At 39.7% G+C, this 16,454-nt stretch overlaps 1 protein-coding gene across 5 annotated transcripts in view; it reads left to right on the top strand.

Annotated features, from left to right (window-relative positions):
* SLIT2 (slit guidance ligand 2) overlaps positions 1–16,454 on the top strand; it is a 375,759-nt gene that overhangs the window by 338,344 nt on the left and 20,961 nt on the right. For all 5 annotated transcript variants that reach the window (XM_047857138.1, XM_047857140.1, XM_047857137.1 and 2 more), the window contains 4 exons: positions 7,730–7,823; positions 14,087–14,224; positions 14,335–14,575; positions 15,940–16,070. In XM_047857138.1, coding sequence (XP_047713094.1) covers positions 7,730–7,823; positions 14,087–14,224; positions 14,335–14,575; positions 15,940–16,070 — 604 coding nt within the window. The remainder of the gene's footprint in view (positions 1–7,729; positions 7,824–14,086; positions 14,225–14,334; positions 14,576–15,939; positions 16,071–16,454) is intronic.

Raw genomic sequence — 16,454 nt, 5'->3', positions numbered from 1 at the left:
ATAGGAATTCAAAAAGATATGAGTCAAAAATAAAAAATGAAATATGGCATAAATTGAAAGTTTTATCCCCACTATAATTCTCTAATAATTTAGCATTTACCACCTATATTGGTTTGCTGTTACTGCTGTAACAAAGTACCATATAGTGGGTGGCTTAAACAACAGAAATTTAGTGACTCATGGTTTTGGAGGCTAGAAATCTGAAATTAAGGTGTCTGCAGGGTTGGTTCCTTTTGACCGTTCTGAGGGAACAATCCATGTGGGCCTTTCTCCTTGGCCCGTGGGGTCATCTTCTCCCTGTGTCTCTTCAATCTTTCCTTATGCCATATGTTTCTTTCTTATAAGAACATCAGCCATAATGGATTAGGGCCCACCCTAATGATTTCATTTTAACTTCATTATCTCTGCAAAGATCCTATCTCTAAATAAGATCACATTCTGAGCTACTGGAGTATTCCAACATATCTTAGGAGACAGAGAGAGGGGACACAAATTAACCCATAACACCACATCACTATATTTTAAACTCCTGATTTTGCCCCAGAAAACCTGGTCATTTCAAGTGTTCTCTATGTCACTGAAAAGTACTTCCAAAAATATACATACCGGAAACCTAGAAGTCTGAGATGACTCTCTCTCTCTCCCCTACTCACATCCAATCCATCACAAATTCTCATAAATTCTGCTTCCCAAACATCTCTCCAGGCCGTCCATCACATCTACTGCCACCTAAGTGCAAGTTGAATCATCTGTCATGTCCATTTTTATCTGCCCTTTTGTGGTCCATCCTTCACTGGAACCAGAATGTTCTTTTTAAAGTGCAGGTATCATCTGGCCATCCTCCAACTTAAAAACCCTTCAGTGGTACCCACTGCACGTTCTACCACATGGCCCCTGCCGGCCTCTGTGACCTCTTCTGGTGCCTTGTTTTCCCAGATTCACTCCCACTCTTTCAGAGCTGAGATTTTCCATGAATACAACCTCCTACACAGAGCCTCTCCCCTGCTCTTCACTCTCCCCTCCCAGTGTGAATTCTTTAAAAACACTTCCCACATGGTCAGTCCCCCTCCTAAAGCACCATGACATCTTCCACTTGGCCTTTATCACACCAGCAATCTTATAGCTACTTTGAAATTATTGACTAACATCTCTCTCCTCTTCCTCTCGTGTATAATCTCCATGAGAATAGGAATATAATTTTGTTGCTATTGTAATAGTTCACCCTTTTACTCCTAGCATTAGCACAGGCATTTCTTTTTTTATTTTTTTTTAATGTTGAATTTTGAGAGAGAGAGAGACAGAGACAGAGACAGTGCAACCAGGAGAGGGCAGAGAGAGGGAGACACAGAATCCAAAGTAGGCTCCAGGCTCTGAGCTGTCTTCACAGAGCCGATGCGGGGCTCAAACTCACGAACCATGAGATCACCACCTGAGCTGAAGCCAGATGCTTAACCAACTGAGACACCCAGGTGCCCCTTAACACCGGTCTCTATACAAAGATGCCAGAAGTATAAATGAAGATAAAAGGAAGGGCTCCTGGTGTTCAAGAAGGAAGGAACATTAAAATCAGCTACATTCATAGATCTAAAATGAAGCAGGGGGCAAGGCTGACTGCAGGTACCCTTTCCCATAACAACCATCAAAGTGCATTGAGATTTCTGCCTCATTTCAATAAGATCACGAAATCACAACCTCAGAGGGCTCAGAGCACATACTGACACTTTGTTTTCACCACTGAATGCAATATGTTTTGAGCAGCTAACTTGCTACCTGCATTATCCATCTCTGTAGAAGCATTTTCCTTTTTGTGTGTGTGTGAGATTGTTTTAGAGCCACAGTTGACCTTGCACAATTTCAATTCCAGAAGATCATTTTACCAATGAAGAATTGGGGCCCAGAACAATAAAATAGTTCACTTTCCTGCAGCCAGACCACTGTCTTATACTGAGTAAGTTGTGGAAGGCCATTCCAAGCAATAACTCAGCGACCCAAATTTCATCTCGCCCATTAAGAGTACTTACTCCCCGGTATCTCTTTATGCTGGCTCACTGCTCACTCCAAACAGAGCATCATTTCTGATGATCTTGCTTCTAGTGTTCCACTACAAGGTGACCATAACATTTATCATTCAAATGAAGTCATCTGTGTGAGTGCATGGGGACACTGTTGGTAATTACCTTGAGACAACGGGTATCAACCAGGACCGTCCTAAGTAAGCCAGGATATGTGGTCACATTACCACTACATCAAATTCTTCAGAAAAACCACATCTACAGGTGTTCAGTAAGTAGTGATTATATTTCCTCCTCGAGAGTGGGCTTTGAGGGGAGTGGGCATCACTCCTGCCTTGATCCCTTGCAGCTCATACTAGTAGAGCTGTAGAACCTGGCCATTTGCAACCCCACTCTCCCCCACACGGACCTGATAGACACAATCAGGAAGAAGCAATCCAAGAACTAGATGTCATCTTCTTACAAAAAAGACACCTGTTTACAGTATTTTTTTTAATTTTTTTTAATGTTTATTTTTGACAGAGAGAGAGAGAGACAGAGCATGAGCAGGGGAGGGGCAGAGAGAGAGGAAGACACAGAATCCAAAGCAGGCTCCAGGCACTGAGCTGTCAGCACAGAGTCCAACACGGGGCTTGAACCCACAGACTGCGAGATCATGACCTGAGCTGAAGTCGGACACAACCTACTGAGCCACCCAGGCGCCCCTTAGATACAGTGTTTTTTTATTCACAAGTTATAGCACTTCATTCACTAACCTCTGTTTCTCTGAAGAAATAATGATAGGTTTCCTGGATGACCATTCTCCACTTCTTCTCCAAAACGTAGATATCACATGGACACACACACACACACACACACACACATCCCTTTTTAAATTCTCTCTCTCTCAGGGCACCTGGGTGGCTCAATAGATAAAGCGTCTGACTTTGGTTCAGTTCATTATCTTGTGGTTTGTGAGTTCAAGCCCCGCATCAGGCTCTGTACTGATAGCTCAAAGCCTAAGCCTGTTTCGGATTCTGTGTCTCCCTCTCTCTCTGCTCCTTCCCTGCTCACGCTGTCTCTCTCTCTCTCTCTCTCTCTCTCTCAAGAATAAACATTAAAAACATTTTTTTAACTCTCTTTCTCACACACACACAAAGCCTAAAATTGCAAGCATAAAGCAATTTAATTTACTCATCTGATTAGAAGTGAAATCATAAATGCCAGGCAACCATTTTGTTCCACACTATTGCTTTGTCACTTGGGACTTTTAAGGGTACATACCTGAAAGCAAATAAAAAATCGGATTTCCTAGGATTTAGCAGAGTAGATTGGAGCCAAATTATGGAGTCAATGTTTGTCTAGACCCCTGTATCTTGAGGGATTCATGGGTACTGAAATTTAACCAGTATGCAACTACATTGCCCTTAACCACCCCAGTGAGCTGACATATCTTTCCTACTTCCATGTTAAAAACATAAAGACCCGCTTACAGGATAACAGATTATAACATTAACTATGTGTAGTACAATAAAGAATGTTTCCACCTTTCCTTATCACCTCATATTTTATCATCTCAGGAAGAAAGGTAGCCATTGATGATATTATATCAGGCAGGCCCTGGAGCATCAAAAAAGCAAATACAGTTACCTTATTTTCCATTATTTTTCCCTGATTTTTTCACTAATTTGATACTAGCTCTGGCTACACATAGAAAGAAGGAAGGGAAAGGAAAGGAAAGGAAAGGAAAGGAAAGGAAAGGAAAGGAAGAAAAAGAAAAGAAAAGAAAAGAAAAGAAAAGAAAAGAAAAGAAAAGAAAAAGAAAAGAAAGAAAGAAAGAAAGAAAAAGAAAAGAAATACAGGGAAAGAAAGAAAGAGAGAAGGAAATACAGAGAAAGAAAGAAAGAAAGAGAAAAGAAATACAGGGAAAGAAAGAGAAAGAGAGAAGGAAATACAGAGAAAGAAAGAAAGAAAGAAAGAAAAGAAAGAAAGAAAGAAAATGAAAAGAAATACAGGGAAAGAAAGAGAAAGAGAGAAGGAAATACAGGGAAAGAAAGAAAAAGAAAGAAAGAAAGAAAGAAAGAAAGAAAGAAAGAGAAAGAAAGAAAGAAAGAAGGAAATACAGGGAAAGAAAGAAAAGAAAGAAAGAAAAAGAAAGAAAAGAAAAAGAAAGAGAAGGAAGGAAAGAAGGAAGGAAGGAAGGAAGGAAGGAAGGAAGGAAGGAAGGAAGGGGCAGGCATAATGTTCACTCAATACTGTAAGTTTTAGGAGAAATTTTCAATAGTAACTAAAAGCATATGAGTGAACTAATGTTAGTGCATTTTATTTCTGTTCTTCCTGGAGAACGAATGCAGCTTTCAAATATCCAACTTTTCTTTACTGGTTGAGAAGTAGATCTAAACTTGTACATTTGTCTGTGGAGCTTGCTACAATTCCCATCTTATGCTCAGTTCTTGAGTTTCACCTCTGTGGGACAGTATTTGAACTTTAAAACTACCTTCACTCCAACACAGCAGAATCCAATATAATTTGAAAAAAATAAATAGTCCAATGAAAACATTTAATATTTGGCCAGAGGGAAGTTAAAGTCATGCTTAAAGGAAAGTCATAAGTACTTATTATTAATTATGGGTGACTAATTATTACCCATTGAACAGAAAATTGTCTAAATGCTAAATTGAAGTCCAAGTTGAATATAGGTCAACAAGATAGCACTCTTATCTTAAAAAGCATGTATCTTTTTTCAATGACTATTATTTTAGTGCGTCATAACATCATACTTTATAGATAGGAAGGCAAATATGCCAAGAATACTGCTCTCAGTGCTCTTACAGTCAAAGAAAGGAAATGAGGTAAACACTAGTAATATCCAGCACATCCAAAACCATACAGCCCTGTGCCCTTTCCTTATTAAATGGTTGTCAGGAACATTAAGGAACTCCATATTTATACAGTGTTTGAAACTATCTGGCACACAGCAGTAAACACTGTATAAATATTTATTGTCAATAAGTAAATTCATACAATAGATGTGCCATAAGATAGGCACAGGCAAACATGAAATATAAAAATTGTAGATAGCTAACAAACTCATAAAGAGGGGACATATAATGGATGGAAAAATTGACAACAGAACTTATTAAAGTTACTAAAACCAAAGGAAACACCATTAGCCCAGACCTGGAGTTGAGATAAATTCATAAAATCATAATAGACACCGGAGACAAGAGTATAGGTTGCAAAATTTGGCTTCAAAAGTGAGTGATGGAATATAATATTTGTTAGTATTGGTGACACTTAAAGGGAGACAGATCCTTTTTGAAATAATCAGCCCATCTTCACCAGAATCAAATGTGTAGTTATGTATTGGTCACAAAGAACTATCATACACAAGTTTAGCAATGATTAATACTGCTGCTGTGCTGTTCTTAGAAGATAGATTCCTTGCAAATTAAGGAACATTTCACATGGGTATAGCTTTTCACATTCAAATTAGCATGTTTTGCCTTAAAGCTGTTAATTAGAGAATGGCCAGTCTGTTTAGCCAACAGTGTCTTACAGCTATCTCCTTTCTTATTCCTTTCCACATCAAGTTTATGGAGAAACACCTGGTGGAGGAGAAAGGGTCAAGTCTAATTTCTTCTCTTAAGAGATGAATTTCTCTTTGTAAATCCTTATGAACTGTGGTATAAGTCAGCTTGATCAGATTGGATTGAGTTGGGTTGGAGTGGATCTAAGTGACTAAGAAATCAAACATTTCCCCTTTTATAATTTTTAAAGCAATTTCTTACTGAGTATTGAGTGGAAAACAATATATATATATAAAATATATATTTTATGGTCAATATACAATATACACTTATTATATATATCTTATATGGTCCCTCTCTATCATCAGTTACTACAACCTACCTTATCTATAGATTACTATAAACAACCTGTATCCAACCAAATAGGTTTGATTGGAAAATTCAAAATTATTTCCTCATGGTAGGCTGATAAATTATAATGAATAAATTCCATCAAGACGTATTACTTAAAATAATACTAACTGAAAGTGAAAAGCTTTATATAAACCCTGTTTAAAAGTAGCTCATCATTTATATGTTGTTAAAAACTTTTTGTATCACAAATCTAGAGACACAGACAACTTTCTTACAAAGAAGAAATCTATGAGACTTTCAATGTAATTAGTTCATTTTAAGAGACAGAAAAAAAACTAACTTATCATACACCAAATTGACGTAATAACTGACTACATTTATATATTTGCATCATGGATACAGATTCTTGAATATGCCACATTGAGTTGCTAAGCAACTCTTTCTACCAGTTAGCAAAGTTTTTCCTTAAAAGGATAGTCTTATAACAAAGGAATGTGTGTAAACTCCTGGTTTTTAAACAATGCTGTTCAAATCCACACGCTTTGAATGAATGAAAGTTCTAATAGTTTCTTGGAAATGAACAGCTCTCTGGATGTGTCACTATATTCATTCACTTGTCGCATATAACACAATTAAAAAGTGACTTAGAGGTAAGGTAGAAAAGGAGATGACTTTTAAATTTTGTATCTTTCTAGTTATTTATTATCTCCCACAGTGATTGGGAAAGTCTCACCAAAAATCATTATTTAGCCAAATATATCTGAAAATAAGATACGACCATATTATTTATATCCGAAGAAATTTCTTAAGAGATTCACAGGCATGCAATTCACCATAAAGTGTCTAGAATCTGCATGGTTATGCTTTTAGCTCTCATTTATTGATAAAATTTGTTCTTTATGAGTTAACTGATACTCTGTCCAGATTGGTTCTCCTTTTGCTTTTTTCTCAGTGGATATAACTAAGGAGTAGTCTATTAGCCATTGCAATTAAGTCATAAGAGAGAAACAACATCTTTTTCTTCCAGACTTTATGAGACTTTGGAGACTATGAAGATATGAGGATTAGTTTTCCAAACATAAAACCACAGAACGGGCCAGACATAAAGGGTACATACCAAATGAGTCTATTTATGTCACATTCAGAAACAGGCACAACTCATGTTTCGTCCTGTTAGGACAGTGGTTACTCACCTTGGGGCCAGGTCTCTGGGATGCTGGTAAATGGTATGTTTCTGGATGTGGGTGCTGGTTACGTTAGTGGGTTCAGGATGTGAATATTTGTTAGCTATTCATTTATCCTTTGGGTATATGCTATACCTCAGTAAAAAGTCCGAATTAATTTTTTTAACGTTTATTCACTTTTGAGAGACAGACAGATAGAGCATGAGTGGGGGAGGAGCAGAGAGAAAGGGAGACACAGAATCCGAAGCAGGTTCCAGACTCTGAGCTGTCAGCACAAAGCCCGACGCGGGGCTGGAACTCAGGAACCATGAGATCATGACCCGAGCCGAAGTTGGATGCTTAACCGACTGAGCCACCCAGGCGCCCCTAAAAAGTCCAAATTAAAACAAATGAAACAACAGAAAATGAAAAGCATTCAGATTTCCTTTTTCTCATTCCAACAGTGTGTTCTAAAGGGGCTCATATTAGTTACAAATCACAATAGTTGTGTTATCCCAAATCCTGACTGTGTAGCAGCATAACCAGCCCTTTGGATCTTCTGCTTCCGTATCTTGTGATTTATTTTTTCCCCAGTCACAAGCTGTGCTAACCTCTGAGGCCCCTGACAGCCTGCTGGCGGGAAGCCTGTTAACCTTTGTCTGTGAACTAACACCGTTTGCCATGTTAACAGGCGAGTTGTGTGAGGAGAAGCTGGACTTCTGTGCCCAGGACCTGAACCCCTGCCAGCATGACTCCAAGTGCATCCTGATGCCAAAGGGATTCAAGTAAGTCAGAGGCTGCCTCGGGGCTCCCGGTGGGGTGGGGGTGGGGGGTTCTTCAGGAACCTGTTTCTTCACCTTCTTTTCAGGACCTTGCTTCACACCTTTGCTGGGGATGAAAGGAACTACTCTCCAGTGTCAGTGGGATTTTTATAAATGCTGATATACAACATGGACTTTTTTTTTTTTTTTTAGTACGCTAAAGAAAATGAAAGAGAGCATTTCCTTTCATTCCATGGCTCTTCCTGGGAAGTCACGTATGAAATAAATTAGCCTTTGACTGTGTTTACTTAAATGTATTTGAAGGCCACATAAGGGGCACCTGGGTGACTCAGTCGGTTAAGTGTCTTGAGTCTTGATTTCAGCTCAGGTCATGGTCTCACAGTTCCTGAGTTCAAGCCCTACATTGGGCTGCACACTGATGGCACAGAGCTCGCTTCGGATTTTCTCTCTGTCCCTCCCCCACTTGTGCTCACACGCTCTCTCTCTCTCTCTCTCTCTCTCTCAAAATAAACGAAACTTAAAACTATTGAAGGACAAATAAATTTGTAGTATCTACTAGGCACTTTATTATCTGAATGTAAGTTGGTGGTAAATAGGGACTTTAATGTAACTGAAGTTTCTTTGGTCTGTAACAATTCTTAACTCTCCAAGGTGAGGAAGATGGAGGGAACCTTATGTCCCAGGTTGCCCTGGGACAGTTCCAGTTTATGCCTGTTGTCTTAGCATAATTATTAATAGCCCCTCTTTCACCTTACATTTGCCTTCTGTGGGATGATAAAGCATACAGTCACTGTAGATAGAGGGCTCCCTCAAGTGAACTCAGAACTTCAAAATTGCTTCTTTTTCCTCCTCAGTAATCTTCCTGAAATATGTTCGGTGTCAGATTAAATTATTTCTTTGCTACAATCCTGAAATAGTTTAAGGGCCTATCAATAGTAAGGTTCTCTTCTTAGAGCTGACAGTGGTTTAGAGATCATCTGGTCCGAATTCATTTTAAACATGAGGAAACCATGGCCCAGACAGGTTGGTGGCTGTCCAAAGATCTCAAGGTTATTCATTGGCAGAGGTGGGAGCTAGGTCTTACATTTCCCAGTTGGATGATTTTTCTAATATAGGTTACCTCTAAGAAGTTTTGTAGTTGATTAACATTACAGATGGTTTGTTATAGAAGATACGCTGGATTCTCAGGAATGAGACAGCTGGGTTCAAGAGTTCAGCTGTGCTTACATCAGACAATCAACAAATAGGATTATTTGTTCTTTTGCCCACTATGTATTGGGTACCTGCCATGGGACAGGGTGCCCATGTTATGTTATATAGCGTTTTTTTTTTTAAGTTTATTTATTTTGAGAGAGAGGGAGAGAGTGAGGCAGGGGAGAGAGGCAGGGAGAGGGGGAGAGAGAATCCCAAGCAGGCTCCACACTGTGAGCACAGAGCCCAATGCGGGACTCAAACTCATGAACCATGAGATCATGATCTGAGCCAAAGTCGAGAGCCAGACACTTAACTGACTGAGCCATACACACACCCCCGTTATATAGTGTTTTATAGCTACTCACATTCACATACTTTCTCTTCTCAGTGAAATGACTCAAGCTTAATTGCCATAGGATTCAAAGAATTAAAAATTACTCAGGTCGGGGACAATTTTGTAAGAGAAGATGGGAGGTGAGCTGGATTTCTAACAGTTTGATACTTGTCCACAGATTATCAGACATTCCGAGTTGAATGGGAGATAGGGTCAGTATCTCCAGAACCCCTGCCTTTCAAAAATCAATCTGAATAAAATGTTTATGCTCGTTTTAGTTACAGAATATTTTTTACTCAATTTGTTCAAAATTTTATTATTATTATTATTATTATTATTATTATTTATTTTAGAGAGAGAGAGAGAGAGAGTAAGCAGGGGAGGGGGCAGAGGGAGAGAAAGAGGGAATCTTAAGCAGGCTCCACACTCAATGCAAAGCCCAACATGGGACTCAGTCCCACAACCCTGGGATCCATGACCTGAGCCAAAATCAAGAGTTGGACTCTCGGGGTGCCTGGGTGGCTCAGTTGTTGAGCATCTGACTTCAGTTCAGGTCACGATCTCATGGTTCGTGGGTTCAAGCCCCATGTCTGGCTCTATGCTGACAGCTCAGAGCCTGGAGCCTGCTTTGGAATCTCTGTCTCCCTCTCTCTGCCCCTGCCCTGTTCATGCTGCCTTTCTCTCTATGTCAAAAATAAATAAACATTAAAAAAAATTTTTTTAAAGAGTCAGATGCTCAACCAACTGAGACACCAGTTTCCTTGAATATTTTTTTTTTAATTTTTTTAAGTAAGCTTCATGTCCGACTTGGGGCTTGAACTCACAACCCTGAGATCAGGAGTCACATGCTCTACCCAACTGAGCCAGCCAGGTACCCCTAAAATTTTAGAATATACAAACACAGTTTTAGTTATAGCACCTGCTGATTCCATTTGATACCTTGTTGAAAAAGAAAATAGTATCTTTGAATTCTACTTTTCATTATATTTTAGTTTACAGTCCCATGCAAAAAAACGGACGTCTTCTTGAAATCTTTACTGATACAAAATGCTTCATTGCATTTTGTTCACCCAAGTACTGTATGTCAATTACTTTAACTCCTAATGCCTTTGATCTGCCCGCAGTTAAATTTGGCAAATTGAAAATCCACCACTTACATAACAAATATCCTTTCTCAGAGAAATTCACCAGTCAGGGAAGTGGTTTTCTAGAACTGTTTATCTGCCACACAGGTTTCACAGGGCTTTGTGCATTGTGATTGTAAGATAAAGTGTTAGTGAGACTTAATGGAAACCACTAAAAAATGAGGGAGTTTGTCTTTAAAAGACTACTCCTTAATTCAGTATCTTCTATTACTATCCATTAAATTACACGCTCGGAAGTGCATCCTCCTGCATCATGGATTAGCTGACTTGGGAACCTATTGTTTTCAGCAGTAATTTGTGAGCTTGTTTTATGGCTGTATGTAGTTTAGCAGAAAGCAGGTGACGTCACAGTGTGTGCGATCACTCCCATATTATAAATAATTGCAGGGGGGTGGGAGGGAGGGGAGGGTGGGTGATGGGTATTGAGGAGGGCACCTTTTGGGATGAGCACTGGGTGTTGTATGGAAACCAATTTGACAATAAACTTCATATATTGGAAAAAAAATAATTGCACATTGTCACGAAGGGAGTTGCAAAAAGAAAATGGGCTTAGAAACCAAAAGGACACGAAGTGCTAAAGAAAATCTCTATTGACAAATGTTGTTTGGACAAACTGTACTGTTAACTTCAAATTCATTTTCTTACTACTAAGCTAACAGCTGGTTTTACTTTTCTTGCTTTATTATATACCTCATAAATCTCCTAAATTGCTTTGAGATATTTTTAGACCATCATATGCCATAAGCAGTATTTTCAAGCATGCATCTTCCTTAGTCAGCTTTTGGGCTTCTAAACAGTATATTTTAGGGCGCCCGGCTAGCTCAGTCGGTAGAGCATGAGACTCTTAAACAGTATATTTTATAGTCTTTGCTTTCTTCCTCACTCCTTGGCAGATAATAGAGTTGAGGGAATGTGATAGGTTTTATTGATAATACAAACCTTAAGGAATTCTTAATTAAATATTTTCTTTTGTTTTGAAATTTGATCTGAGGAGCAAAAGAAAGACAAAAAAAATGTTGGTCATGACGTGACTCCAAGTTCTAATGGGCTTGAAAAATAGTATTTGTAGAGAAGAGAATATGAAACAGCTCTTAGCCACTGGTGGTGAATGTGTGGTTCTCTTATCTTTTACTTTGATTTCTTTTCTCAGATAAATAATTCAGAGTGTTTCAAAGCATTTCTTCTTTCTTTTAATGCCTGGCATTTCAGCGGCTCTGCTCACATTAACACTGATGGAAGCTCTCTTCTCAGACTTTGTCCATCTATTTGAGAATGTATATGGCCACTTAGGATCCATTTAACTTCAGACTTGTTGTTTACTTTGCTTTGTTAGGATTTAGCATTAAAACCACTGGCTCTAGAGCAAGCATGCTTCCTCAGTGAGCTCATTTTATTTTCCTAATTTATACATGCGGAGCTGAAAGTCTGTTCTCCTTAGAGGGTATATACCCCCATGTATTTTAATTCATCAGCCCTCCAGTAACACTTAAATCCTGATTTTGCATTTTCAGAGAAAACCCTCAGTGTTCAGTAATGTCCACATTCACTTGGGCATTTTTAATTATCCTCATTCATTTACATCCTAATGGCTTTAAAATCAAAAACTGGAACATTAGTAAAGAGTAAACCACAAAGACTTTTATAGAATTATTAAGACTTAATAGAATTATTTTTTAAATACTTGCCATTTATTGATCATGCATTATATATTAAACACCATAGTGATTCTTTTATAGTGTTTTTATTTAAGCATAATGTTTTTATTTAAGCTTTTAACAAACCTGTGAGGTGGAAATTATTTTGTACTGTGTATGTTACAGATGAAGACATGAACACTTAGGAAGCTTAAGTAAGTTAGTCAAGATTGTGTACATGTAAGGATGACGCCAGACTACAAACCCAGTTCTAACTGCAACATCGGAATTCTACAAAGCTAAATAAGCCATAGTTTCCTGGTTTATTTGTTTTTTAAAGTCAGTGAGCCCTCTCTTAAACCCAAAACAGAAATACTCATGGAAGCCCAATGTGTGAAACTAAGGAATCACAACAAGAGGGTGTTGGGGGAGAGGGGAGAGGGGAGGGAAACAGGAAACTGCCAATAGCCTCCTTCCCTTCAGGGGTCCCTTTTCGCCCCTCAAAGCACAGATTGAAAAGCACTGCACACGCCATGCTACTTTCTCCACAGGCAACGATAAAGTATTTCATCCTTCAGTGGTGAGAAATCCAGGCTCTCTTGTCAGATTGCTTGGGTTTAGTACCTTGGCTGTGGCAGTCACAAGTCGAGTGCCCTTGGGTAAATCCCTTAACCAGTTTGTCTGTTAGTTTTCTCACCTGTCATGTGAGGTAGTGGTGATACTGCTGTCACAGGATCGTGGAGAAGGATTCCATGAATCCACATATGCAAAGTGGTTAGAACAGGGCATAGCACCTAGGAAGTGCTCAGAGAACACCACGTGTACGCATGATGGTTCTTCATCAATGCAGCTGAGACCCATCCTTCCCCGGGGCCACCAGAGTGAACAAACAAGCTGAAAGCTATCCATGGAATTGGCCCCTGGATTTTTTTGTATCAGTTTCCCTGTCCTGCTCCACTAGGTCAGCCAACCTCTGCCATAATGATTGTCTGGATTCATTATGAATTAAGGTTTCCAATGCTGACTTTTTTTTTTTCATAAAATACTATTTGATTCCAATACATCCATTCTCTTTTTTCTTTTATTTAAATTATATCTATATCTATTTGTAGATATAGATAGATATAGAGATAGAGATATAAATATAGATATAGATATAGATTTAGAGAGAGAGAATGAGAGCACAAGCAGGGTAGTGGCAGAGAGAGAGACAGAGACAGAGAATCCCAAGCAGGCTCTGCACCATCAGCACAGAGCCCGACATGGGGCTCGATCTCAAGGAGCTGTGAGATCATGACCAGAGCTGAAACCAAGAGTTATACCCTTAACCGACTAAGCCACCCAGCCTCCCCAATACATCCATTCTCTATTGGGAAACAAAAATGTTAATTATTTTAAAATGTGTTTAATATTTTTGGTAAATTTTATAACATAGCACTTCCATTGTCTCAACTGTTCAAAGGAGTTAGAGCAAATGAAAATAGAGGACACTCTAAGCAAAAATAGTCAGGGTGGAGGGAGGGAGGGGAGAGGGGATGGAGGAGAGAAGGAGGGAGAAGATGGGAAGATGGAGGAGAGGGGAGGGACGGAAGAAAGCAAACAAGATGGGGGGAGGAGAGAAGGAAGGAGGGACACCTGCACATTTGCATCCTCATTTGGTTCATGGATGCTTACTAATTATCACCATTCTGACAGATCCCAGGGAGAAAACGTGGAATAACTGTTTTCTAGGGATCTGTTAATTTGGGGGCTCGATGCGCCTGTTCTATATAAGTTTTGAGTGTTTTGTTTTAGTTTTAATGTACTTTCATTGAAGTTTAGTTGACAAACACTGCTACCTTAGTTCCAGGTGTACTAAGTTTTCTAAAGATAGAGGCCTTTTTTCCTAGATGAAATGCAACTGTTTTGCTTACCTTGGCTCAGTTCAGTTCAAAACTGTTTACCTACTTGTTCAAACAGATGTGACTGCACACCAGGATACATAGGCGAGCACTGCGACATTGACTTTGATGACTGCCAAGATAACAAATGCAAAAACGGAGCCCACTGCACAGATGCCGTGAATGGCTATACGTGCATCTGCCCCGAAGGCTACAGGTAAAAGTAGAAATAGAGATTTGTGGTAGAGTGAAGTCTTACAGAAAGACGGCAATTCTCATGCAATTCACACGCAACTAAAAGCAATGTGTTCTTTCTGTTTCCTTTAGTGGCTTGTTCTGCGAATTTTCTCCACCCATGGTCCTCCCTCGTACCAGCCCCTGTGATAATTTTGATTGCCAGAACGGTGCCCAGTGCATCATCAGGATAAATGAGCCAATATGCCAGTGTTTGCCAGGCTACCAGGGAGAGAAGTGTGAAAAGTTGGTTAGTGTGAATTTTGTAAACAAAGAGTCTTATCTTCAAATTCCTTCAGCCAAGGTCCGTCCACAAACGAACATCACTCTGCAGGTAAGACATCCCCCACCAGCAAGGGCTGATTTCATCCTAAACCACATTTAACTAAATCATAAACCTCTGGTAGTTTGTGAGTGATACTATTTCCTAAAGAGACAGTTATCGACTGCACAACGCAGTGACAGAAAATGTTCTCTGTATGCAAATCTTCAGTTATTCTTCTCTATAACATTTGTGTTTTTCAAAACTAAATGGGAACCAGGTATTTTTATTCACTACTTGATTGTGAAACACATAGGGCGCAACAAAATATATGGTTTGTGCTCTGGTAAAGGTATTTTTATTCCCTTTTTTTTTTATGACTCAGAGTTCAGGCTCTGTGCCCTGTGAGATGGGGCCAGGGGGGTGGGGAGGGTGCTGTTAGGAATTCTGCAGATGAGGAGAACACCGGTGAGACAAGACATCTTGACAAAATATTCAGCTGTTGTCTTTTAACTCTTCCCCCAGAAACTTTAAGAAGCGACATGAAATTAACAAACTGATCTTATTTTAAGACTTTTCACCAAGTCACTGTGTCCCCTTAAGCAAGTCATTCGGACCTGCACGAAGGAGGTGAGACTAGATTAGGAGTTATGAATTCAGGACACGCAGGGGCAAGCTGGGACTGCATGTTTATTTTATCTGGTAGGAAAAATATTTTAATGTATTTTGAATTCAGATGACCTTAGCCGATTAACATAGGCGTCACTCCTTATTCAGGTTACCTTGACACTCCAAGTGAGTGTCATGAGTGTCATGAGTGAGTGTCCTTAACCGTCATGAGGAATGGGACTCAGGAAGGCAGACGGGCCTTCCGTAGAAAGCCTGTCTCCCTGTCTTCCAGCATTTGCCATAGCAGATTGTTACAAGAAGAACCTAGTGGGTTTCAGGTAGAAATCCTAATTTTTACTGACTTGGTCCTCAAAAGCCCACAAAGGCTAGAAAGCAGGATACAAACAGAGATCTCCCACTGTTCATGCCATAACTGTGAAGAATGTTTTTTTATGTGGACTATAAAAATCAGTCTCACTCAGTGCAGTTACATTTCATATATGCCATAAAGACAACGTGGAACAGGAGTGAAAAGAACAGGTAAGTAAAGATCTCCAGCAGAGAATGTTCTGGGCACACCCAGTGGTGTTTACTGAAGTGTCTGTTACTGTGTTGTTGGTTTTTTTAATTCCTTATGAATCTATTTGCATCAAAGTAATTTAGGAACGGGTCACCTTTCAAGTCGTCCTGTCAGCACACGCTACTGTTTTCTCATAGCTATAAGTAAAAAATAAGCTGTAGGAAAAACTCTTCGCTAAGCAGTCTTCTTTTTGATGAAGTGCGTGTGGATGACGGTGCGTCCTAATGTCAGGGTTACTTCCTACTAGATTGCCACAGACGAAGACAGTGGAATCCTCCTGTATAAAGGCGACAAGGACCATATTGCCGTCGAACTGTATCGGGGACGGGTTCGTGCCAGCTACGACACCGGCTCCCACCCGGCTTCTGCCATTTACAGGTGAACATCTCTTGGTTACTGAGAGAAGAGCCGTTTCTCCTCTATTTTTCTGTAATGGTGAGGGGAGGGAGTAATTTGGCCACAGCAGGCTTATGATCGGTGTCTCATTCAGGGGCCCGGCAGGAACAGGTGCATACTCAAGTTGGATAATGGAGGAGAGATTCTTAAGGGGACTTTTTACAAAGATTGGTAGGGATAATACAGTAACCTGGGACCAGTAACAAGGGATACAGCCACTGCCCATATGCCTGAAGGGGTAAGTGGAGGCAGCACTCTTGGAAATCCATGCTCAGAAAGGGACTCGTGGCAAGGACTGCCTTGGCTGGAGATGCGACCTTCAACAAAGGGATGCAGTCAATCCTTGGAGGAGGAACCAGGACTTTT

The sequence above is a fragment of the Prionailurus viverrinus genome, chromosome B1 (assembly GCF_022837055.1).
Source record: "Prionailurus viverrinus isolate Anna chromosome B1, UM_Priviv_1.0, whole genome shotgun sequence".
Lineage (NCBI taxonomy): Eukaryota > Metazoa > Chordata > Mammalia > Carnivora > Felidae > Prionailurus > Prionailurus viverrinus.
The sequence above is the reverse complement of the archived record's forward strand: the minus strand, read 5'-3'. Positions and strand labels throughout refer to the sequence as shown.